The 24,245-nt window shown below is 39.8% G+C and overlaps 4 protein-coding genes across 9 annotated transcripts; 1 reads left to right on the top strand and 3 right to left on the bottom strand.

Annotated features, from left to right (window-relative positions):
- Positions 1-4,041: 4,041 nt before the first annotated feature.
- nsdhl (NAD(P) dependent steroid dehydrogenase-like) lies at positions 4,042-10,424 on the bottom strand. Of its 2 annotated transcripts, XM_056440085.1 has the most exons (7): positions 9,352-10,424; positions 9,094-9,255; positions 7,833-7,979; positions 7,600-7,728; positions 7,077-7,219; positions 6,575-6,677; positions 4,042-6,432 (listed from the first exon to the last, which is right to left on the bottom strand). In XM_056440085.1, the coding sequence occupies exons 1-7, from the start codon at positions 9,370-9,372 to the stop codon at positions 6,100-6,102; spliced, it is 1,038 nt and encodes a 345-aa protein (XP_056296060.1). In that variant the 5' UTR covers positions 9,373-10,424; the 3' UTR covers positions 4,042-6,099. The 2 variants fall into 2 exon arrangements, with proteins under 2 accessions (XP_056296060.1, XP_056296061.1); XM_056440086.1 differs by lacking the exon at positions 9,352-10,424 and having other exon boundaries at positions 9,089-9,175.
- Positions 10,425-10,714: 290 nt separating this feature from the next.
- On the top strand, positions 10,715-13,011 carry cetn2 (centrin, EF-hand protein, 2). Its single transcript, XM_056439931.1, has 5 exons — positions 10,715-10,993; positions 11,195-11,359; positions 11,441-11,569; positions 11,787-11,924; positions 12,107-13,011. Exons 1-5 carry the CDS (start codon positions 10,991-10,993, stop codon positions 12,194-12,196), a joined length of 525 nt encoding a protein of 174 aa, XP_056295906.1. The 5' UTR covers positions 10,715-10,990; the 3' UTR covers positions 12,197-13,011.
- Positions 13,012-13,329: 318 nt separating this feature from the next.
- LOC130209971 (olfactory receptor 10G4-like) lies at positions 13,330-15,992 on the bottom strand. Of its 4 annotated transcripts, none has more exons than XM_056439930.1 (4): positions 15,699-15,992; positions 15,236-15,382; positions 15,012-15,113; positions 13,330-13,953 (listed from the first exon to the last, which is right to left on the bottom strand). In XM_056439930.1, exons 2-4 carry the CDS (start codon positions 15,374-15,376, stop codon positions 13,348-13,350), a joined length of 849 nt encoding a protein of 282 aa, XP_056295905.1. In that variant the 5' UTR covers positions 15,377-15,382; positions 15,699-15,992; the 3' UTR covers positions 13,330-13,347. The 4 variants fall into 4 exon arrangements, with proteins under 4 accessions (XP_056295905.1, XP_056295904.1, XP_056295903.1 ...); XM_056439929.1 differs by having other exon boundaries at positions 15,236-15,420; positions 15,606-15,992; XM_056439928.1 differs by having other exon boundaries at positions 15,012-15,110; positions 15,236-15,992.
- Positions 15,993-16,082: 90 nt separating this feature from the next.
- On the bottom strand, positions 16,083-20,315 carry gcna (germ cell nuclear acidic peptidase). Of its 2 annotated transcripts, XM_056439926.1 has the most exons (13): positions 20,148-20,315; positions 19,742-19,845; positions 19,092-19,284; positions 18,926-18,998; positions 18,738-18,784; positions 18,545-18,605; positions 18,385-18,452; positions 17,863-18,276; positions 17,617-17,755; positions 17,370-17,514; positions 17,096-17,231; positions 16,745-16,949; positions 16,083-16,622 (listed from the first exon to the last, which is right to left on the bottom strand). In XM_056439926.1, the coding sequence occupies exons 2-13, from the start codon at positions 19,829-19,831 to the stop codon at positions 16,391-16,393; spliced, it is 1,803 nt and encodes a 600-aa protein (XP_056295901.1). In that variant the 5' UTR covers positions 19,832-19,845; positions 20,148-20,315; the 3' UTR covers positions 16,083-16,390. The 2 variants fall into 2 exon arrangements, with proteins under 2 accessions (XP_056295901.1, XP_056295900.1); XM_056439925.1 differs by having other exon boundaries at positions 19,742-20,315.
- Between the last annotated feature and the right edge of the window lie 3,930 nt (positions 20,316-24,245).

Genomic DNA, 24,245 nt, shown 5'->3' on the forward strand with positions numbered 1-24,245 from the left:
AATCAGTTTAAACACATAACAAGAACATGCAGCTTTGAGGGAGGAAAGTGATCAAAGTTTCAGGCATTCATGGAAAAATCATTAAACTAAGTATTGTAGAAAATCAAGAACATTTGTATTTTTTAGTAAAATTTGTTAGCTTTGTGTAAACGCAAATATCATGAAACGTGTAACTCTTGTGTCCTGAGACACTTTCTTGTAGAAAATCAAGTAAGAAAGTTGTCTTTAAGAAAATCCACTTCTGTTCTCTGTGCAGGCTGAATAGTGTTTTCGGAGCAGAAAGAGAAGAAAATGCAGCTTTGTGGCAGTTATGTGATGTAAGCATTAGGTATTCCTGAAAATATCATGAAACTTGTAAGTAATGTGTTTTCGGATTAGAAAATTAAGAAAATGCAGTTTTGAGGCAGTAAATTGATGAAAGCATCAGGTATTCATGAACAGACCATGAAACCTCTAAGTATTGTGTCCTTTGACACTTTCTTGTAGAAAATCAAGAAATTAAGTATTCTTTAAGAAAATCCACTTTTTCTGCAGCAGAAAAAAAAGCTTCGAGGCAGCAATGTGTTGAAAGCATCAGGTATTCATGAAAATATCTTACAAAATGTAACTTGTGTTCTGAGACACTTTCTTGTAGAAAATCAAGGAACTAAGTTTTCTTTATGAAAATCCACTGTGCAGGCGAAAAAGTTTTTCCGGAGCAGAAATTTAAGAAAAAATAAGAAAATGCAGCTTTGAAGCATGAAGTGATGAAAGCATCAGGTATTTAGGAACGATCATCTCTTGTGTTCTGAGACACTTTCTTGTAGAAAATCAAGGCAGAAATAGAAGAAAATGCAGCTTCGAGGCAGTAATTTGATAAAAGAATCAGGTATTCATGAAAATATCATGAAAATTCCTGTTATGTTCGTTTTTTACATACATCTATAATGTTCCGTGGTCAATTTGACCCGGACCATTTTAAATCCTTCAAAAGTTGTCAGACACAAAAAAAAACTAATAACTATTTGTACCTCATCACCAATGTCATTACTAACAATACAATCAGTTTTTAGTGTAATTCATCCCCCCATAGATCAGAGTTCAATTAGGATAACTCAACTGTTATAATAAAAAATATTTTTTTTGTATGTGTAGGAGGAGTTATTAGAAATCCTATAGTACCATATTTACTTGGAGAGACACATGAAAGAAAACCTTAAATTTAGTGTCCCATGTCCAATAAAGGTTTATTTAGGGGGACAGTGAGAAGATGAGAAACATTGTTTAGTCTGGAAAGTGTGCGTCACGTGGGGTGATGGCCACATATCAGGATAGAGATGGTTCCAGAGCAAATCATTTTTTTTATTCATTCTTTTTTTTTTTTACGTTGATTACACTAAATAAGCTACGCAGAATAAAAGTACTTACAAATGTTTTTCCTGTAATTTCAAACTTTACAACGGGTCAATTTGACCTGCAATAAACATTAAAGAATACATAGTTCCTTGATTTTCTACAAGAAAGTGTTTCAGATTACAAGGGTTACAAGTTTCATAATATTTTCCTGATGAATGAGTTCGAAATGTGTACAACTTTATATATGGGGCTTTGAACAGAGTGTGTGTGTGTAAACATAGTGGGAGGGAGTAAGAAAGACTGTCCCACATTTACGTGACTCTTCTCACCTCAAAGCAGCATGTTCTTCTTTTTCTACTACAAAAACATTACTTACAAGTTTTATATTTTCATGAATACCTTATGCTTTGATCACATTACTGCCTCAAAGCTACATTTACTTATTTTTCTGCTCCGAATAACACTATTCAGAGGCCAAAAGGATTTTCTTAAAGAATACATAGTTTCTTCATTTTCTACAAGAAAGTATCTCAGAATACAAGAGTTACAAGTTTCATGATATTTTCATATTTACATTCACATATTCACGTTTCATATTCACATTACTACCGCAAAGCTGCATTTTCTTCTTTTTCTGCTCCGAAAAAACGTCAGCCTGCACAGAGGCCAAAGGTGGATTTTCTTAAAAAATACATAGTTTCTTGATTTTCTCCAAGAAAGGGTCTCAGAATACAAGAGTCACATTGATTTATGTTGTCTTACTGAAACCTGGCTTAGTCAAGAAGAATATGTAATGAATCGACTCCTCCAAGTCATATTAATACTCACATTCCTCGAGGCACCGACTGAGGAGGTGGAGTAGCAGCCATCATTGACTCAAGCCTATTAATAAATCCTAAACCCAAATTAAACTACAACTCATTTGAATGCTTTGTTCTTAGTCTTTCACACCCAACCTGCAAAACAGTACAGCCAATTCCATTTGTGATATTGTACCGGCCACCAGGTCCATATTCAGAATTTATATCTGAATTTTCAGAGTTTCTATCAAGTTTGGTTCTTAAAACTGATAGTTATTATTGTAGGAGATTTTAATATCCATGTGGATGTTGATAATGATTGCCTTAGTGCTGCATTCATCTCATTGTTGGACTCGATTGGCTTCTGTCAGAGAGTACAGAAACCCACTCACTGCTTTGGCCACATCCTCGATCTTGTTCTTACATGTGGCATTGACATTGAGCATTTGAAGGTCTTCCTACCTTATACATGCTTCCTTTGGGCAATATTTTCAGGAAACATTCCATAAACTTTCATTGTTATGCAAATATCAATTATATCTATTGATCAAACCGGAGGAAACCAACCAGCTCACTAAACTGTAAGCATGTCTTAAAGACATAAAAACATGGATGACCTGCAACTTCCTAATGTTAAACTCCGACAAAACTGAAGTTATTTTACTCGGCCCTGAGCACCTTAGAGATCAATTATCTGGTGATGTGGTTTCTGTAGATGGCATTGCCCTAGCATCCAACACCACTGTAAAGAATATCAACGTCATCTTTGATCAGGGCGTGTCCTTTATTTACCACGTAGGCATATCTCAAGGACTGCATTTTTTTCATTTATGAAATATTTCAAAAATCAGACACACCTCGTCTCAAAAAGATGCAGAAAAATTGGTTCACGCGTCTGTTACTTCTAGACTAGATTACTGCAACTCCTTATTATCAGGCTGCTCTAATAAGTCTCTTAGGTCCCTCCAGTTGATCCTGAATGCTGCAGCTCGTTTACTCACTAAAACTAAGAAAAGAGATCACATTACTCCTGCATTAGCTGCTCTGCATTGGCTCCCCGTAAAATCAAGAATCACATTTAAAATTCTTCTCCTAACCTACAAGTCTAGACTTTCCTCTTTGATAGTTCTTATAGTTAGGGCTGAATCAGGTTTGCCCTGGTCCAGCCCCTAGATATGCTGCTATAGGCTTATAAGCTGCTGGGGTACGTTTTAGGCTATACTGAGCACCTATATCCTCTTCTTTCTACTTATGGATGCATTTTCATCTCTCCATTGCACATTATTAACTCTGCTTTCTCTCTGCAGTCCTTGTGACTTCACGTCTCTTAGGGTCCATTGGACCTGGCTGGGTCTGATGCCATGGCGCTGCTGATGCCCCGCCCACTCCTCCTCTCTACCTCCATCTGCCTTATCGATCACAGAGGTCTGGATCGTGGAATATGCCTACTACCAACTATGCCATGGCTGTGGTGATGCTCTGTCCACTCCTACTCTCTGCCTCAATGTGCCTGATGCATCATGGAGGTCTGGATCGTGGTCCATGCCTACTACCAACTATTCATACACTCTGTCATATTCATTGAATGTGTTGTTACTCTGTAATGATTCCTCCTGTACACATGGCAACTATTGCACCTGTCAATCCGGGGAGAGGGATCCTCCTCTGTTGCTATCCTGGAGGAGGAGGGGAGGGGCATTAACTTATATCTACCTGTAAACAAGATACCAGTCAGATGTACTTGCCCGCGACGCTGACATTGAATCATTCTGGTCCGAATTAAGTCGAGAATCCAAACCATCTTAACTTTGCCCCCACCTTGTGGTCAAGACACGGAATTACAAATATGCTGAAATTAGAAAAGGCAAAATCGTCTGACAGCAAATGAAAATTAGGCACTCTGGTCTGTTTGTCAGTTTTATAACTGTGTGGTGGTTTAAATGTTTCACATGGTGTGCTTCTACAACATATATACATAGTGTATATTAAACTTTTCCATTGTGTTCTATTAGGCTTAAATTACATCTACAAAGATGATTGAGAGGGCACACATAACTCTCTCCCCTCAGACAAGGTTCAACAACGCCACAGCGGCGTTGTGCTGGTCCAGTATTAACCGGTAGAGAGGAGACTGCAATGTGCAATGGAGGCTTAGACACAATAGCGATAAGAGAAGTAACGAGGAGGGAGACATCAGCAAGAAACCTCCAATGGACGAGTGGACGAAGGCGGCACATGCATGGAGTGTGATGGTATAAATAATATGTCAATATGTTTTTTCGGGGGTTGGGAAAGACAGATGTGGAGGAGGTTCTTGTCTTTAATACCGCACCCAGCTCAGGTTTATTTGTGAAACTGTTGGTTACAAATAAATCTACGTGAATTGAACTCTGATCCAAACTCTCTGTGTGCTGTGGGTGTTTGATTTCTGAGGTCCAGAGGGTGAGTATCCTGTGGCGTCTCACCAGCAGTCAGATAGGAGAGAGAAACGAGTTTATATGCATCAGGTTAAGAGATCAGTCAGAATGGACCAAAAAGGAAGAAATCCAGCCACAACAACTGTCATCATAAAAAACAAATGACAGCTGGAATGTAAAAATGGAAGGATTGAGAAAGCCTTCGATGCCTTTTCCTTGCCCATCCCATCACAGTATTTTAACACTGATTGTAACTCCTAGAAAAAGCATGCCATTCGGATGATACAGTATCAGCATGGACGTACAATGTTTGGAAAATGTAAAAAATGTGTTACGTATGCATAAACCACTTCCACATGTAAATTGTTAATCACTGCAAACATTCCCTCTATCCATACCATCAAGGAAGAACCATTCTTACTGCACATCTAACACACATCCTGATTTAGTCATATCAAGTAGGCAACCTAAACCCTTATTAAAGCATTTCCTTGTTTAGCTTGTTTTTCTTGGAGGAAAAATTATCCACAGAGGGAATGTTGCAATTGTACACAGTAGGTTTGGATTGATTTGTCTATCAAAAGAACTAGTAATGTTTCATATTAGCTTTGGCTGAACTTTGATATACATTTGTGCATAGAGTGAACAACCCCTGGATTTGTTGCCCACTTGTTGCATTATAAATTCCATGAGGAAGAGATCCTTTCATTTTCAGTATGGACAAGAAAGTTGGCTGCTTTAACGGTCATCAAAATATTTTTTTATCTGACGATAGGCATGTATCGTCTTCGGCCAGATTTGAGAAAGGTGAACCCACACTAAGTTATAAGCAGTAATATCCTGCTCAATATAGCAGCGTCCACTCTTCTAATAGGCCTTTCCCCAAGATTTTGAAACCTGGGGAAAGGCTTGGCTTGCAGTTGTCATTCATATTCATCCTAAGGGTGTTGGATGGGGATGAGGTCAGCGCTTCAACACAAAGCTCAGAACACTTTCTTCATGCATGTGACGGTGGTCACAAGGGACAACCCCAAACTGTTGCCAAAAGTTTGACCAAAATGCAAATATCCCAGTTCACATAATGTAATGTAGAGTCAGTCATTTTAAACAATATCTTCAAGCGAGGTGTGGGAGAATTATTTTTGATTGGAATGTCTTAAGGCAATTTGACATAAACAGCAACATCTCAATGTGTGCACAGCACAAAATTAATACATGAAACAATATTTCTCAATATAAGTCTTTGCCACTTTCAGTGTAAGATTATTATATATATATAGTGTCTTAAATGGTGGTTTTAACTGTTCACTCCGTGCTGTAAAACTTTGGCTAGCAGTGTGTTGACTCAAATCAAAATGACTTGCCTCCATATGCTGGTGAAAATTGTACATAAACGTTGAAAAGGCACCAATTTGCTTTACATTGGGATATTTAGATACACTTTCCATTCCCTCATATTACAATTGTCCATTCAGGATCACCTATTTTGAGAGTGATTGTTACTGTTTAGCATTACATGTCTCAACGACTTCGCCTGCATTTCACCCTCAAGCTCCTTGTCTGAGGTGAGGGTAGCTCTGCACAGTGCGTGCTATGCCATCCTTCAGACTGACTATCGGTTTGTAGCCAAGGTCCCGCTTGGCACGGTCACAGCTGTAGTAGTGATGGGTTCCAGCCAGAGACACTCTCATTGGTGTAAAGGTGGGTTTAAAGGACAATAGAGGGCGCAGGAGCAGGGCCAGCAGCCAGAGGAGCAAGGCCAGGCCGTACACAAGAGTGTAAGGGAGATGGTAGCGGGGAGCGGCATATCCCAGACCCACTAAGACCTCAGACATGAAGTCCCAGAATCTAACTGGCTCGTCGTTGGTGATGTGGTATGACTGAAAGTAAAGCGGAAAATACTTGACTTATTAATTTGCAACGCATTCACAAATGGAAACTCTAATCCTCAGTAACAAAAGCAACATGATTGTATGGACAGAATTCTTTAAACCGGCTGTGTTAGGTGTTATTCTGACTCACTTTTCCACATATGGGGGAGTCTGGCCTCAGGCATTCAGCGGCCAGGATGTGGCCATGAACTACATTCTCCACAAAGGTGAAGTCCACCAGATTGGTCCCATCACTGCAGAAAACAAAAGACAGAGAATTGATGAAAGAAATATACCATTAAGCACAAGAATACAAATAACGTAATAATGAATTTCATTCAGCACACTGGTCAATGGGTCTGAGCTTCTGTCTCTAAAGTAATTTAAAGTTTCAAGTGACAGGGGAGAACTCGGTAGGCCAGTGAAAGGGGGAGGACTCCATTGCAGTGTAAAACCAAATGAATGCAAATATGATTTTAGAGGTATATTATTATGGTAAAAACAAGTTGGCATCATTAACGCTAGAAAGATGAGCAGAACAAGCAGCAACCTGAGGTGGTAAATAACCACTTTATTTAGCTCAATACATAGTGCTGAAACTAATCATATTCTTTGAGTAGATTTTACTAGTCGGTTAAACCCCTACGACTTACCCAATGATGAACTTCATCTTGCCCCTGCGAGCCATGTCCACTAGAATAGGAACCAGCTGTGGGTCCCGAGGGCCAAAGATGCCATGAGGCCGGATGGCGACTGTTAGGAAACCCTTCTCCTTGTCAAAAGCCTCAAGGACCATCTGAAACACAAAGACAGTGAAAAATATTCAACTTCCTGCAGCACCGTTTGATTAATCCGCTTAAATTTCTCGTGGGTCTCTCAAAGCAAAATGTGCTACTCGTGAGTAAAAAACTATTAAATCATTAAAATGATTTATTCCTTTTCAAATCAGAGCTGAAGACATCCATTGGGTTCAGTGTATCACAAGGCTAAAACTGACTAAAAAACAATGCTATGTGCAATTTCGTGCGCTCACTTCAAACAGACTGTGGTTTGAGGAAGGTGACATATACTAAATTGAAGAAAACATGCAAACTATGGAAAGAAATGAATAACCGTCAAACAATCTTGTTTCGGGGCAACAGCATAAACTGGTGAAACCAATATTTAATCTCCTACCTTTTCTTGCTCAATCTTGGTCTCTGTGTAATAGTCGATTGGCTTCTTGGCGTATGGTAGATCCTCTCTCCCATTCTTAACATCCTTCCCTTCAAATACCACACTGGCGCTGCTTGTCAGGACCAGTTTCTGGCAACCACAACAAAAATCACAAATCAGTTAAGCCACTTCAATGACATCCTTCATCCCTGAAAAGTTAGCAGCAGGCAGGGCCGTCTGCCCCACTGCCTCACCTGTACTCCAGCCTCGAGGCAGGCCTCAATTACGGTGCGCGTGCCCTGGATGTTGACCCTCTCAAATAGCCTGCGGTCATCACTGGAAGGAGCTGGGGAGGCACAGTGAAAGACCAGGGACACATCTTTCATCGCTGACAGCAGAGCCTGGAGCAGAATGGAACACACATTATATATATAGACTGTATGTGTGTGTGTGTGTGTGTGTGTATATATGGGTGGATGACATGACACATGATTTTTCTGTAATTAAGTGTGAATGTTTATTTAGATGCATTTTACCACTTAAACAACACATGATAGTGAAGCATATTATGGTACTTTGTTTTAAACTTATGATTTTGTATGAAATATCTGTTATGTTTTGATTATATTTTAAGGTGAATACGCAAAATGTCCTGTGGTGTGACCGTAACAAAAGGTGAAGCAATAAACTTACACATGAACAAAATAAACCAGAAATATCTGGATCAGCTAATAACTGCCTTGGCATTATATTATATATATTTACATTATTGATATTAGGTTTTAATATGCGCAAAACTAGTAAATTAGTATTTACAGCAAAATAGCTTTCGTAACACAAATGCTGTCCTCTGGTGTGACATGGAAAATCAGATTTTTAAACGGCAGTTACATGGACAACTATAGGGGTCCTTAGTCAACCCCCCCTACCAGAAACCCCCCCCAGATGTTGGAATGAACAGTGAAGGTTGAAATATGAGTGTTTACCTCTGATTAATTTCATAAATTGCACTGTTTCTGTCAGACAATGAATGTGTCATTTTTTGAGAGTCCTGTAGTGTGACAGCTGTAGTTCAACATTTGTAAAGAATATTTTTCTTAAATTAAACATGAGTGATGAAAGATGGCACAAGTGACTAATCAAATAAAAAAACAGCTGTGAAAAATAATCATATGCAGAATTTTAATGAACATTCTGAAGGAGTACTTCTTAAACTTTAAACATACCTAATTTGTACTTGAAATCAATAATAGTCAGATATTTAAATATTTGTCAAAGTGACATGTCCCGCAGGACAAATTGTATAAGAAAAGCTTCAAAAATAATGAAATTATTTTAAAAAAAATCAACGGAACACTAGCAGTTTTGAAAAAGTCAGCATTTGAACATTATAATGTCATACAACTATAATCCTCGTTAGAACTTTATTACAAAAAATACTTTCACCCTTATTTGTCAACTACCATATATATACACACAAATATACATATATAGATCAGACTCGACTTGCCTCACCTGAATGTCGCAGAGGTCTCCCTGGTGGAATGTGACACCAGGCAGTTCGTAGCTCTGGCGGATGTCAAACACAGAAACTGAGTAGCCTCGATCCAACAGCTTTTCCACCAAGTGTCTGCCGAGAAAGCCAGACCCCCCGATGACTGCACATTGTTTACTGCTCTGTGTGACACGCAGGCGGGGAATATCGATACATGTCAAGCAAACATCATGAAAAGTTCAATTAGATTTGCACCACAGAAAAACGTCTCAACTCACCGGTCGGACCCGCGTAGCCATAGTGATTGAAAAGTGGCAAACAGGTGAGCGAGAGTATCAGGCACCGTGGTGAAAAGCTGCTCCCTTAAAGGTGAAGTAGGAAGTAGTATAAAACGCGGGGCTTATATGAGACAACTTTCAACATAAGAAGCACGCAATAGGCTACTGTAGTTATCTGCGGTCAGCATGTGTAACACAAACACATATAAACCGTGAATTGTCTGAATGAGCCGAGTGAAAAGCGCTCTGTGATTGGTCGAACAAAAGATCAGCACGGGACAACGTTAAGACTGGCCAATGGTGTGCAGAGTACGTCAAAGAACGCCACTATTGAAACCAATCGGAGACCACGAACTCGTTATTTCCGTCTCCTCGCTTAGAGACCACGCCCCACTGTATGCGTCAGACCAATGATGTGAGAAGTGAGAAACTGGGTCAATCTTTTTCCCATAAGCAGCCAACTCATTTTTTTCCGAGAACATTTTATCTTCCCCATGTTCTATTTGTTATTAGTATGTTTGTATAATTGGGTAAAACATAAAGATATTAAAGTCCATATGACTGCCAAATACCATTTGATTTAGACATTAGTTCAAATAGAACCACATAATTACGGGAAAAAAACATGTAGGCGAATAGGAGAAAGGGATAATAGTACAATAAGACAAATAAACAGCTGTAAAAAGGAAAGATACAGCTATTGTATCAACGTATTCAAACATATATTTAATAACAGTAATATTTGAGGTGAGGAGCCATAGGCTCGCCACGGAGTATATCTGTACACCGGACACTTACAATAATAGTATGCTTTCTTCAGTCATGGATGTTGGTGAACAATATTTGAAACTTTTGTCGATTTTTTTTTACTTTACATAATTACATAAAGCCTATATATTGTTAAGATGTGTATCCTTTAATTGGCATAATTAGCTATTCCATATGTCTTATTAGTATGTCTTAATATCTTCTTTTCTGTTAAAAGAAGCTCTGATCTGAGGTCTGCTGACTTTAGAGGGTGTATTGAGGCAGTGTCACATAGTTGCACGACAAAATACACCATTTCTACAATACACAAAGATGTATTTTACAATTAATATGAAACAAAGACTTCCCCGTGCTTCATATTCTGTCTCGGTGTTTTATATTCCTCCAGGGAATCAAAGGAGTTTTCATTTCAGTCTCCAAGAGCTCGGAAATGTTCTCGTCGTACCACAAGCCACGTGATCTTCAGCAGCCAATCGTCATTTTGCCCGACTGGTGCGTTTGATTTTGACTCCCTTTTGTGCCTGAATGTATCCTGGTTTAACTGCTCAACAGAGATAACGTAATCCGCTTCTCCACTGGCACAAAGGGTGATCAAATCAAACCCATGTAGCCCTATGACGGCAGCTCCTGGACAGCAAACCCTGTGCATGTTGTTACGCTGGAAACGTACATTTTCTGCGCATTTTACCCGCCTGCGAAATAAAAAATAGGAATAGGCGACTATCTTATAGTCAAGGTAATTAAACGGGTAATTGATGCACACCGTTTCATCATCTCCTCCCTAAATGACAGGAAGGCTTCATAGACCAGAGGAAAACATATTGCCAAATATATCTGCACCTCCTTTTATCAATTGAATAAACAGCACCTGATGGTGAGTTTAAATGTTTCATTTGAACCTGAATGTTTGTTATTGTTGCATTTGAGTCGCAGGTGATGGGAATATACGTGATTCCTTTCTAGGTCTGTTGCCACTTTTACCCAGGCACCTCTCTGATACTGTTGTCATCTCTTGTCTCGTCTGCAACCATTGAGAATTGTTTCCCCTCTGCTGCCCCTCCTATGTATCCCCCAGGCAACCAGTGCCAAGAGACCATCCCTGCAGGGTCCTGTCCCACCTCCTCGCAAGAAGACGACCCCCAAACCAGAGCTGACCGAGGAGCAAAAGCAGGAGATCCGGGAGGCCTTTGAGCTGTTTGACACAGATGGATCTGGATACATCGATGTCAAGGAGCTCAAGGTAAAAGTTCAACATCTCACATGTGTCAGAGACCGTTTTTTATGAGTGCTTCACCCTCTGGCCTTTCTCACACTGTGCCAGGTTGCAATGAGAGCTCTGGGGTTTGAACCAAAGAAAGAGGAGATCAAGAAGATGATTGGCGACGTGGATAAGGACGGCACAGGGAAAATCTCTTTCGCTGACTTCCTCTCTGTCATGACACAGAAAATGGTAGATATGTCATGAAATATGCAACCCCAACTGTCTTTAATTGGTTCTTTTAAAAGGAGTCAACAGTTTTGTCCTGCTTTATTTACCACATTTAGATTGATTGTTACCTATACTTGTATTGCTTTTCCCTGGCCCATTGTCTGTTCTTCGACGACAACATACCAACTGCAGAATGTCCGTTTGTGGCTAAACTACTCTCCATCTTCTCTGATTTTAGGCCGAGAAGGACTCCAAAGAGGAGATCCTGAAAGCTTTCCGCCTGTTTGATGACGACGAGACAGGCAAGATCTCATTCAAGAATCTGAAAAGAGTCGCCAAAGAGCTGGGAGAGAACCTCACAGATGAAGAGCTGCAGGTAAAGCAGATCATTATGGAATAAAAACAACATTAAGATATATGAAGACCCGCAGCAGAAAACTGTAGCTCACAGGCTGGTTGTGTTTTCAAGACAAAGGTTCTGAATAATGTCAACACGCAAGTTTGATTTACTTCCTACATTTTTGTCTTCATCTCCTGTTATATTGTGTGTCACCAAAGGAAATGATAGATGAAGCGGACCGGGATGGGGATGGAGAAGTAAACCAGCAGGAGTTCCTGCGCATAATGAAGAAAACCTGCCTGTACTGAAGGAGATGCATGACAATATGTCTGTTCATGTGGAGGGCTCCACTGGTGGTTTCACATGTAATGCTGCTCATATATCTAATTTACCTTTCCTTAAATATTGTGTTGTGCCATTCACTTCCATTTATGAGTTAGAGGTTTAACTGTCACACATACTGCACTGAAATAAAGTTTGCAAGACTCGTGGTCGGATATCAAAATATCATCCTTTGACTGACATGATAATCTCCATTGTATTTCCCCAAAAACAAAAGAGATAAATCTCTTTCTTGCTTATAATGCTGCATGTACTTTTAGGAAGAATACATTGGTTACATCAATAACATGGAGGTTATTCATTGTCTTGAAATCTCAGTGCCTATGTCGATATGGTGACAAACAGTACATTCCAATGCTTTGATTGATAATACAATATGGTCTTTAAGTTTGGTTTACACTCGGAAGTCCGGTGTTTCATGTTTTAGCTCATGTAACCGCCAATGATTGCAGAACGCCGGTTCACCTCAGTGAGATATATATATACATATATTTATATAAAAAAATATATTTATAAATATAAAGATATATATATGTATATAAAAAGAGAGAAACAAGATGTGGATTTGTGCTTGGACCTCTAAAAATGGGAGATCCCACCATCTTTAAAATATGATTGATTGTGTATGTATTTTTCTCATAGAATGATTATTTATCTCTGTGTATAACTACTGTACACAATACTCTGTATTCGTGAATGTTTTGTAAGATGCATAGTGACTTTCATGAGTACATAAACAGCATATAAGTGTTTACAGTACAAATTAAATATCTTGAAGCAGTTTGTCCCATCTTTTATATTTTCTTATAAGCATCCCTTATCATTCATGTAGTTATTAGCTTCTGAACACCATGACTTTGTTTTTTTCTTTTTACTAACATCACTCATTTTACTGTTGCTAATAAATGGTTTACCGGAAGATCCTGCTTCCTTACCACAGCATATTGATTCAGCTATCCAACCCTACTATTCCAAACAATCATGTAGATACAAAGCGTGATGCAATCAATGTGGAACGGCTGCTATGCTGTACATGAAGATATGGCTCTTCATTTTCAGGTAGCACAAGTAAAAGCAATTACCTATTATTATTCCTAGCTCTGTAAACAAATGTTTATTATGACACATTTAGGTTGTGGACTTTGCTCCAGAGTGCAGCCTGTCGTATCCTTTGCTGCAGCTCCCGTGAGCGATAGCCATAAACAAGAGGGATAAGTGACACCCCAAGGTTGTAGATGATGGTGGCTGCTATATCCAGAACGTCACTGTGCAGGTAGCCAGGAATCAGGTAGCTGTTCATGACCATGGGAACTGAAAAGAGGACAACTTGAGCTACCTGGAGAGTCAGGGTCACACAGCCTCTCTTGGTGCATAGTGGTCCTGCACGCATGTCCCAGCAAAGCAGACAGAAGCATCCCAGGATGGTCAGCGAGCAGAGAGGCACCACAACAGCAGTCGCCACCGTGCCATAAAGTACCAGAGCCGATGTCCCCGACAGGCAGGGTGTAAGGATGAGAGGACGACAGCGGGAAAAGGTGAAATTGATCTGGACTGAATGGAGGCTGATGGCCAAAGCCACGCTGCTGAGCACAGCCGATAGGGTCCATATGGCTGCAAGCGTTGCTTTCTTCCTTTGAGGACACATCAAGAATTCATAGCGCAGGGGCCACTTGACAGCGACAAAGCGGTCCACAGACAGAGCTGTGGTCAGGAAGAGGTTCACCTACAATAAAAATAGGGGACATAAAGTAGATTCATTTTTTTCTGCTACCTGCCATGTCAAATTTTTACAAGAATAGTTTTCATAATAGGCGAGTCAGAGCAGGAAGACTGTCGGCAGAGAGTAGAGCATGAATTCAGGCCACATTTTTTACCATTACAGTACTTTTAAAGAGGCCTCCAGGTAAAATTACTTATGTTCTTCTGCAAATTACCATGCTGCCCCTTTGGTCATATATTTTCTCAACCGTGAATAATTCACCGTGTATGGAAATTAAGCATGAAAAACTCAAAACAAAATCGAATTATTAGCGGGTGTACATAATCAGGACTACACAATAACTTAAAAGAGAGGGTCACATTTTTCAAACAATAATCACACCATTAAATGTCTTATTGGTTGCCACGCACATGTCTCCTGTCCATACTTGCTGTGAGGAGATTCCTCTCCTATCTCAAAATCCATAGCGAAAATCCAGCCAAAGTTAGTAACTAAATAAGTTGTTTTTAAAGAATGGAGAATCCAATGAATCACTTAGTGTATCAGAATTACATTAGGAAGAGATCTCTTCTTGGCAAATATGGACAGTGAGGAACATGACGGGCATAAGAGATTCTAAAAAAAATTATACATGAACCCATACTAAAAAAAAAAAAAAAAAAAAAAAAAAGGTACAATGAGTAGGATTTTCCAAAAAAATTACTTATGAGCCACAAGCAGAGACTCTGCCCTCTGCACATATTGTTTTTCAGGATGTTTCGGGGCTTCAATCCAAGACAACGCCACAAAAACGTCAGACACAGTACTAAAAGAAATGCAATTTCCCAGGGCGAGACGCAAAGCAGATAAAGCCTGTTCCAAAATAAGGTTGAAGATGGGCTGGTCTTTCACCCAAGGTGAGCCCCTTAACCCTTGTTGAGCCGGGGCCAACTTGTGATTACAAATCCTACGCATTGCGTCTATAGACCATAGTACTGCCAATGCATAACCCAAAGAAATAGACATTTTCATAGCTCAGTGACAAATATGGATCTCATAAATATAATCAATGTTTTACAAACCAAAGAGCAGGCCTGGATAGCAGAACAGAAGATCAGACACTGGGTCACAGGCATACCTTCCCTAGATCTTAAGAGAATGGCTTTGATTGTCCAGAGGAGCTGCTGAAAAGGTAATGATGGTGATCATTCAGCTAAAAAGGGCATGTTTTCATCACCTTAGTTGATAAAAAACAAACATAAAAAGGTGTACTGGAACAGTTGAAAACTGAAGAGTGTAGCTCTACCTGGAGGTTTTCACACAAGAGGAGGTGTGCGAGGAGCAGGAAGCGAGTGTGTCCGAGGAGAGATGGGGAGCGTTTGAGGACCAGGAGCAGAGGAACACAGAGTGCAGTGTTCACGGTGCAGCTCACACACATGCTGACCATCTTAATCTGGTGGTAGATGGTGGAGTTTAGCCCCGTCTGAGTCTCTAGTAAAGTCACGTTGCACGAGATATCCATTACACAAATTGCCCTCTGATCTGCCTGCCAGATAGTCTTGTAAAAAAAGTAATACAACAAACAAGTTTTAGCATCTGCATAGCTTAAAGACCAAATAACAATCACTCGTACCTCATCTCAAATGGGTAAATAAAGAAGTTATACTCGCCCTCACATCTAGGTCAGGGATGCTCTCCTCTCTTAAGCATTTCAAGTGTGCACAGCAGACACATGGTCAACAGTCAGTTTCTTTCTGAGGAATGATTACCTGTCATTTGCCAGCATCACAGGCTGTATGTTTAATCAGCTCCACCATAGCAACGTGTCAGACCTCAGGCATACAACCTCACCGCTGTGGACAGTGATTTGTCAACAGCTAGTGTTTGTTAACAGGATCACGTCTGCATATTTACACAAAATGTCTGGTACAATATCAATGCATTTGTACAGAATTGTATTCTACCGGTCAATATTTGCCTGATTGTGGCGGTAGTCATGGAAAAAAAAAAAAACTCTGACTTCTCTCACATACACATTACCATGTTTCAGAAAGATGCTTACAACTTTGACTAGAAAATTAACTTTTAATTTTACTTGCAACTAGTTCTGGAACCCAACAAACCCTTTGAATGGAAAGAGCAGAAAGACATAAAAGTATTAAAGAGCATTTTTAATTAAGCAGATTAGTATGAACTTTAAAACCACAGGACTGAAACCAGATTCATAAAATGACATATTGTATCTCCCAATACGTTTTCTAAACTAAAAGTAAAAAATCAAATGGCCCTATAATTTACATATACACATTTCAACTTCATTTATAGAGTTCTCAACAGGAAAATAAAAATAGTCAAATTAGTGGATACAATCAAACATTCACTGTACAGTACAAATCACTGGAAGGTTCCAGGGGGAGTGAGGGAGCGAGGGATGGACGCACACACACACACACACACACACTCAGCTTTGACTCAGTTTAGTCTTGGAGGCAAAGTCTGCACTAAGTTTACGCATCACTTCACCGTGGCTTTGTCCTGATAGCTCCTGTCGTACAGTCCCATAATTCTCTTTGACAAAATTGGCAAACTGTGTGGGAGCACGCGGCTTGGCAGCCGTCAGTAATACAAGTTGCCCGTTGCAGAGGGCACACATGAACCTCTGCGTGTCCAATGACTTAGAATGCCGCCCGATCCTGTGAAGAATCATGCATTATATTACCCAGTGGGAAGTGGCACTCAACTCTGTCAATGCAAGGTGGACAGTAAAGAACGATAGATGGAAATGGTTTGAGTCAATCTGAAGAGTCACACGTACGTATTCTGGCAGCGGGTGCACTGGTACTGGAATTTGTACTTGATGTCATAACTGTGGCAGCGGGTGACCATAGGTAGCTCGGGATGCGCCAGAGTGGACTTGCGAGCATACAGCTTCCAGAAGTTTCCATGCCCGTCCCTTACACCATGAATCAGCCAGGTCGCAGCATGACACATTTCATGAATCAGTGTGTCCCTGAGACGATCTAAGGAGGGCAGCAATGAGACTGTGGTGAAAAGATTCAATGCAATACAAACAGAGGTGACGATTTCACTATGCATGACATCACATTGAGGGACTTTTAAGCAGACAGTTTATTACTTTCATATTTCTGGCTTACTAGAGCATTACCTGCAGAGTCACAGACTTTCTCCGAAAGTTCAATGCGGGCATGGCGGTTCCCTCCACATCGCTCCTGACCCGTGATACAGTAACCGGCTGTTTTCCGCATCTTCTTATTCCAAGTCACTGACATATTAGTGGGGAGCTTGAAGTCATGTCACACACGGAAAAAGAACACATTCTACATGTTAGTGAAGCAATTACACAATGTAAAATATTCTAAATCAAGGGACAATTCTAAGCTATTTGACAGAAAAGTGGGGGAAACACGGTTCTTGATCACCTTATTGTCAAACACACTGGTATTGAACAGCTGGTAAAGTCTACTGGTGTGTGCTTCCTTGATCTGCTTAAAATTGCGGCCACAGCTGGAGCCAGTGTTTGATAAAGACTGCAAGAAGCATCCGGGGGTCTTACACTGCGCCAACCTAGAAAGGAAACAGGTGAACGAGAGACAAATGTCTGTGTATGAAAGAAACTCGAGAGAGCGACATTCAAGTCTAGATATAAAAACTGCTCGATAGAGGTACCTGCTGGTGGAGCCTGGTCTAGGCTCGGTCTGACTGACTGTGGGCTTCAAGATGGTTGATTTTCCAGGTGTCTTCACACTCGGAGGTGTTTCCCCAAGTGATTTAGAGGCTGGTGTTACAAGTTCCTTCACAGGAGGAACTGACACAGGAACATATTTAAATCACCAAAAAAATTGTCATCAGCAACTACAATAAAAACAAAAGCCAACGACAGTTTCAATATGATAATCAAAATAAAACCGTTACCATGGGTGCTCTTTGGTGGGAATGTAGTGCCAGTGAACTTGTTTTTATTCTTCAGTCTCTCCAGTAGGGATATAAACTCCTCCTCAGAACTGTCAGATTCATGCAGCTTAGAAGGTACAGCTAGAGTGAACTTTGGAGAGGCCAGTGATGTTAGAGTATTGTGGGGAGGAAAAGAAAATGGAGAATGGATGGAAGAGAAAGGCAGTGATGGAGAACGGTCCTCTTCATCACACCGCAGAGCATTAATCTGGTTAACCGTTGATTGGGTTTTAGGTTTTGAATGGCGAGTCCTCCAAGTGCTCTTGACCACGACATTATAATCATCATCACTGTCACTAACAAAGACCGGTGAGTCACACTGAGATAGGGGTCTTAGTGGATGATGGGATGCTGGAGTATTTCTCCTCTTAGGCACTGTAAAGCAGAGGACACAAGATACCACTGTTATACACATATAGTTGTACGTGTCCATTCTTTGAAATATAACGGAACACCAGTACTGATAAGGTCATTCAAAGTTACCTTTCAAAGTTGATGTTGTCTTAAAGTCATCATCTGATGAGTAGTCATCCACTATGAACTTTTTGAGGCTTCAGAATAAACAAAAGATAAAATGGATTTTTCAAAACATGGACAATGCTTTATTTTGGACATATATAAATTAATAAATAAAAAAACTCACCTATCTTTACTACCACACACTGATATTTTCTTGACAATCGGAGTTTTCACCCGTTGCAGAACTTCAATGTTAAAAAGGAGAATTAATGAGAGAAAGACGAAGTATATCTAAACGTTTTCCTCATCAGGAGGACTAATATATATTCAGTGGTTACGATACAGACAAATGTACCCAGAAGAAAAAGGTCCCTTACACGTCTCGAAACAGTCGTCATCGTCCGAGCTCGCCACCTTTACTAAACTAAAATGTAAGAAAAAATTGTTTTGAACATAGAACTACCACGACCCAAACACTGATGAGAGAAATGGGGTAAAATGTAAACCACAAACAACACATAGATGTTGCTTCATGAATTATTTTTTGCACATTTAATTTTCATACCCATATTTCTTTGCAACACTAGATGATTTCAGTAAGGCAGGTTTAGCTTTCGGTGTAGCCCTGCCCACAAGAACTAAGGAATAAAAACATAAAATTAACTCATTAGTGCATTAGTGTTATTGTAAACAGATAATTCAGCAATATAAATTCATACTATTGAACTCACATTCGTCAAAATCATCATCACTGGACTCAATTAAGGGCTTGCTTCTGTAATTGATGATCTTGGAGTATTGGTTCTCCTTCGGTGGATTATTTTCACTGTCAGAGAGGGAAAGCTGGACTGGAGAGGCTGAGTGATCAACTGATCGATGCCCACTTGTGGCATTATGTCGAGTTTTGCCAATCAAGTTTATCAGCTAGACACAAAACAAAGACAGGCAGATTGGCATTATAACTTAAACATGACCAACATTTAGATTACTTGCATTATCAATAAATCGGCGGATTATTATTATTGATAAATCAGTTAATCATTATTTGTATATTACTTGTTTTATTCGACCAATAATAAATATACATTGCCTTTGCTACGATATTTAACAAAGAAAAGCACACGATCCACACATGTAAGAAGCTGGAAACAGCTTTGGCTCTAGAAACATACTAAAAAGACGAACCCATTCACAAAACACTCTACTTTCACTCTACTTATCAATGAATATCCTTGTAAACTAATAGGTAGTAAACTAGTAGGTTATCTCAGTAACCCCCCAAACACACAAAGCGTGTAGTTAGCTAGGTTACGAGTCGATAAGAAAAACTACGTTATTCGTCTTTTTGTATTAACTTGTGACTGATGCAGGTACATCGAACCTTTTTCTCCGCTGTGTCAAGACCTCCTTCGCCATCCCAGCCCATCTTTTGAGAAACTCTTTCAAACCGACTGAAGTTTTCGTCGGTCATTGTTCCTTCTTTGTCTAAATAAACCAACGAGAAATTTAACATTTAAAGTCCAGCGCGAACGTCAGCCCTTTATACAAACACGGAGTACGGCTAAATGTTGGTAAAAATAACCAACCACCTCTTAGTTTTTTTCAGTTCATGCAATAAAACTATTGACAAGAGGTTCTAAATCCACACACGCACTCACGGTAAGAAACGTTACCGTTAGCAACACTCTTGCTAACGCTAGCTAACTCAATGTTTGGACTCGGGCTGATATTTTGAGAATGAATCATTTTGCTAATAAAGTAATAAACATTTGATTTGACATAAATACCCAAAGCGCTTCTGCTGTTGTAGCGTTAAATATAAGATGCAGGTGACAGAGCTAAACGAAGGTAACATTTAAATATTGTGCTCCATGAGACCGGAAGTTGTCGGGAAGACATTCGACCAATCTGAGCGAGATCATATATGACGCGGACGTTAAGTCCATGCCCACCGACAAGCGCCGCTGTTTTCTGTCATGAAGAGCAGCAGTCCCCAACCCCCGGCTCGGTTGGTTCCGGGCTGCAGAAAAAAAGTGAATGCAAAAATATATTATATAAAAAAGAAATCGGAAAAATATTTAATTTTGAAAAATTATGAGATAGAAAGTCATTATTATGAGATAGAAAGTCGAAATTATGAGATAAAATCAAATTGTAAGATACTTAAACAGGCGCTGCTCTTCAGCATAAGTTTCCCTATACGACAGAGAAATGGATCTTCAGTATATTGAAGACTATTTTAAACGTGGCTTTTCAATGGATAATTATGAGATAAGATATGCGCATGCGCTTCAGTCACGTTGTCCCCACAGGCGTTGTACCCTGATGCAATTCTCAATAAGGTAACTATTACTGGTGACTTTTGGATGACTTTTAAGGATGAATTTTCATCTCTCAATCACACGTTACTAACTCTGCTTTCTCCCCGGAGTCCTTTTGACTTCACGTCTCATGGGGTCATCGGACCCTATGAGACGGCATAGATCCTATCTGCCTGATGGATCATCGAGGTCTGGGTCGTAGAATTCCTGCTCCTGACTACGCCATTGTCCTGTTGAGACTCCACCCACTCCTCCTCTCTACCGCCATCTGCCTGATGGATCATGGAGGTCTCCATCGTGAAATATGCCTACTATAAACTATTCATACACTCTGTCACATTCATTAAATGTATTTAAACTCTAAATCTGTCCTTCTGTACACATTACATCTATTGCACCTGTCCATCCTGGAGAGGGATCCTCCTCTGTTGCTCTCCAGAGGTTTCTTCCCTTTTTTTTCTCCCCTGAAGATAGATAGATAGATATATACTTTATTAATCCCCAAGGGGAAATTTGTCGTGACAGTAGCAGGGTTATTTGGGAGTTTTTCCTGATCCGATGCGAGGTTTTGGGGCAGGGATGTCTATGTGTACAGATTGTAAAGCACTCCGAGACAAATTTGTAATTTGTGAAATTGGGCTATACAAATAAACTGAATTGAATTGAATTTTGTAAATTTAAGATGTTATACATCACAATAACGTATTTTAATCAATTCACTGTTGCAGCTAAATACGTTACAAGATCGAAGTTAATGACCCATTCCCTCTTGGTTGTGTGAAGTAAGTTCACACAACCAAGTACTTCACGGTTCAAATGTGTCACTTTAATGTTCTAAAATCGTAATTATTAATATGTTCTGAATTAATGTACAAATGTGACTTTCATTTTCAAATATATTAGGATTAGTCAAATAAAAAACGACGTCCTGAACACATCTGCCTCAATCATTTCACATTTAAGACTTTTACTTTGAAATATCTCCCAATTGGGACCGTAGATATGTCTGATTCCCAGGATAATGGAAGTCAGGATTGTCCTGAACACAGCTGCATCAGTCAATGCCGGGGGTTTTGAGGAAAAACATATATAAAGCACTTCAAACATGAAAGAAATGACTGATTTCTTGTAAACATTTAGGACATTTACTTTGAAATATCTCCCAATTGGGAACGGAGATATGTCTGATTCCCAGGATAATGGAAGTCAGGACTGTCTTGAACACAGCTGCATCATTCATTTCCTGGAACTGTTGGGGAAATCTATATACAGGAATTTTTTAACATACAAAAGTCTGAGTTTTATTGAATTTTTTAACATACAAAAGTCTGAGTTTTATTTTTATAAACTCTTCCTTGGTACAGTACAAACGTTTTAATGTTAGCATAATTTAAGCTAAATCTCAGAAACGATCTATAAAGATTCAAAATCAGTTAATTGTTTACTTGTATATGCTAGTCAGCTAGTGTATGATATGTCGACATCTTATTTTGAAAAACGGATGTTGTTTCACGTAGTTCTTTCCGCTAACTTTGTAAAACTGGATGTTGTGTCACGTGAATCCTGCCGCTAACTTTATCAAACCCATGCGCGCTCCCGATAGAATGCGTGTACCGTCAACATCAGTCTATAGAGCGTATTCACTCACGTGACCACAACAAACTCTGGCGGCCATGTTGGGGTCCCACCACGGCATTGTTTTGCTTGTTTGTATGCCGCTCTTCCCTTAGAAATGACCATTATATCCTGAAGGAGACACGATTTCAGTTCAAAGCGGTGTGCCTTGTGATTATGGTACTGTGCCTCATTGTTGGATGTGGGACTAATGATTCAGAATATGGGTTTATCAGCTCAACAAGACAGGCTGTTACTTCAACTTGTCATGCATCTACTTCGGCTTCACTCGGCGTATGAGCGTTACGACTGTTCTCATGTGTTTCTGTTGACACATCGGGTTGTGGGCACGTTTCCATTGACACACTCTCGTCAATAATCTCTTTTTGCTTTTTTTCGCCGAGCGAAAATCAATTTCTTTCACTTGCGCAAAAGGAACTGTGGATGGAAACTTGGGAGGAAGCCATGAACATGGCAACTCCGTCGGGCGATGTCTGCCTTTACTCTGTGATTCATTTCAAGGTAAAATAAAACACTGGCTCCATGGGAACAGCACTCAGCACGGCCAGCCAAACAGTCACTGCTGGTCCTGAAGGAGCTGGAAGCGGCTTCATCCAGACACTCGTCCTGGAGGCGGAGCTGTGCGACTACGGATCATATATGAACCCAGACACGGGGCGCTTGATGTTCCGACATTTGTGGTATTTCCACAACAAGTATAACAAAGAAATAGTTGTTAATGTCCCATGGTCGATAGCGGAAATGAAAACTGTTTTACAGGAATGTGACCGGGCTATGTGCTGGTAACTAGCGAATTAACCACAAAGTGTTGAGCGAGTAAAATCAGGTAAAAAGCGTTGCAAATATTCAATTCCAACCGCTGAAGTCTTTCTTTGGTAATGCAGAAGGACATGAGGTTGCTGGGCTCTCGCATAATCAAACAGCGGACACGATAGCCAGGTCAACTTCTTCTGACATTTAATAAGTGGGACCCCAAGATGGAGCGATTGAGATTCTGACGTCACGTGAATACGCTCTATAGGTGCACAGAAATTTAAGTGTCGGCTGAGTTGACCGCAGTCTGTTTAATGTGGGCCACTACTGGCTGCTCATTGTCGAAGGTTTCAGACGAGTTCTCAGTAAGACCAAGAGTCCCGATAATTTGTCCTTTGGTTTTATTTACAATCATTAAGTTCAGTCATTACATAGAGACCTGGCTCACATTCAGACGGTCAAAAACTGAAAGCTCTCGTCAATAAGCAACACCTGGCCTCCCACTTCACCTCATTTAGGGACAAACGACACCTTAAAGCAAACTTGCCCCACCTAGTGGTGGGCGGTCCAAAGTAACAAACCATAAGAAAATGGCTCCTAGTTACGTTTGACAAACGTATTTCTCTCCAGAATACGTTTGTATTTGATGTAGGCTATTACAATTACAAATACGTCTCTAATCAACGTATCTTTGCCGTTTGTTGTCTCTTTTCTACATGCTGTTATGAATTGGAAAAAGCGTGCTCTAGTCTTATTTATTATTATTTTATACGTTGTTTCGCCTGCGTATTATGAGGACAGCGCCTATTGCTGTCATAATACGCTGTCAAATATACTCAGTCTTAATAGTAATGCTGTGAGAAAAAAAATAAAAAAAATAAACGTGTGTTCACCTATCGGTCTTCCTTCATTAAATGATACAAGAGTTGTGGATACCACTGATTGTCACAATAAGTCTGATTGTTGTACATACGTAAATACTAAGTTGAGAATCTTGATGGTTATGTTTACAATAGATACTCTGGCACTGTTCGGACCAGGTAAATTGTATGTTGATCGCAGAACTTTTACTCATAACTTTTGCATTTAGAAATCTCTAAATTTACTGAATTAAGATATGAATACATTCTCCTTTGGTGGTCTTTTTTCCCTCACCATGTTTAAGTGCAAGACAAA

The sequence above is a fragment of the Pseudoliparis swirei genome, chromosome 19 (assembly GCF_029220125.1).
Source record: "Pseudoliparis swirei isolate HS2019 ecotype Mariana Trench chromosome 19, NWPU_hadal_v1, whole genome shotgun sequence".
Taxonomy (NCBI): domain Eukaryota; kingdom Metazoa; phylum Chordata; class Actinopteri; order Perciformes; family Liparidae; genus Pseudoliparis; species Pseudoliparis swirei.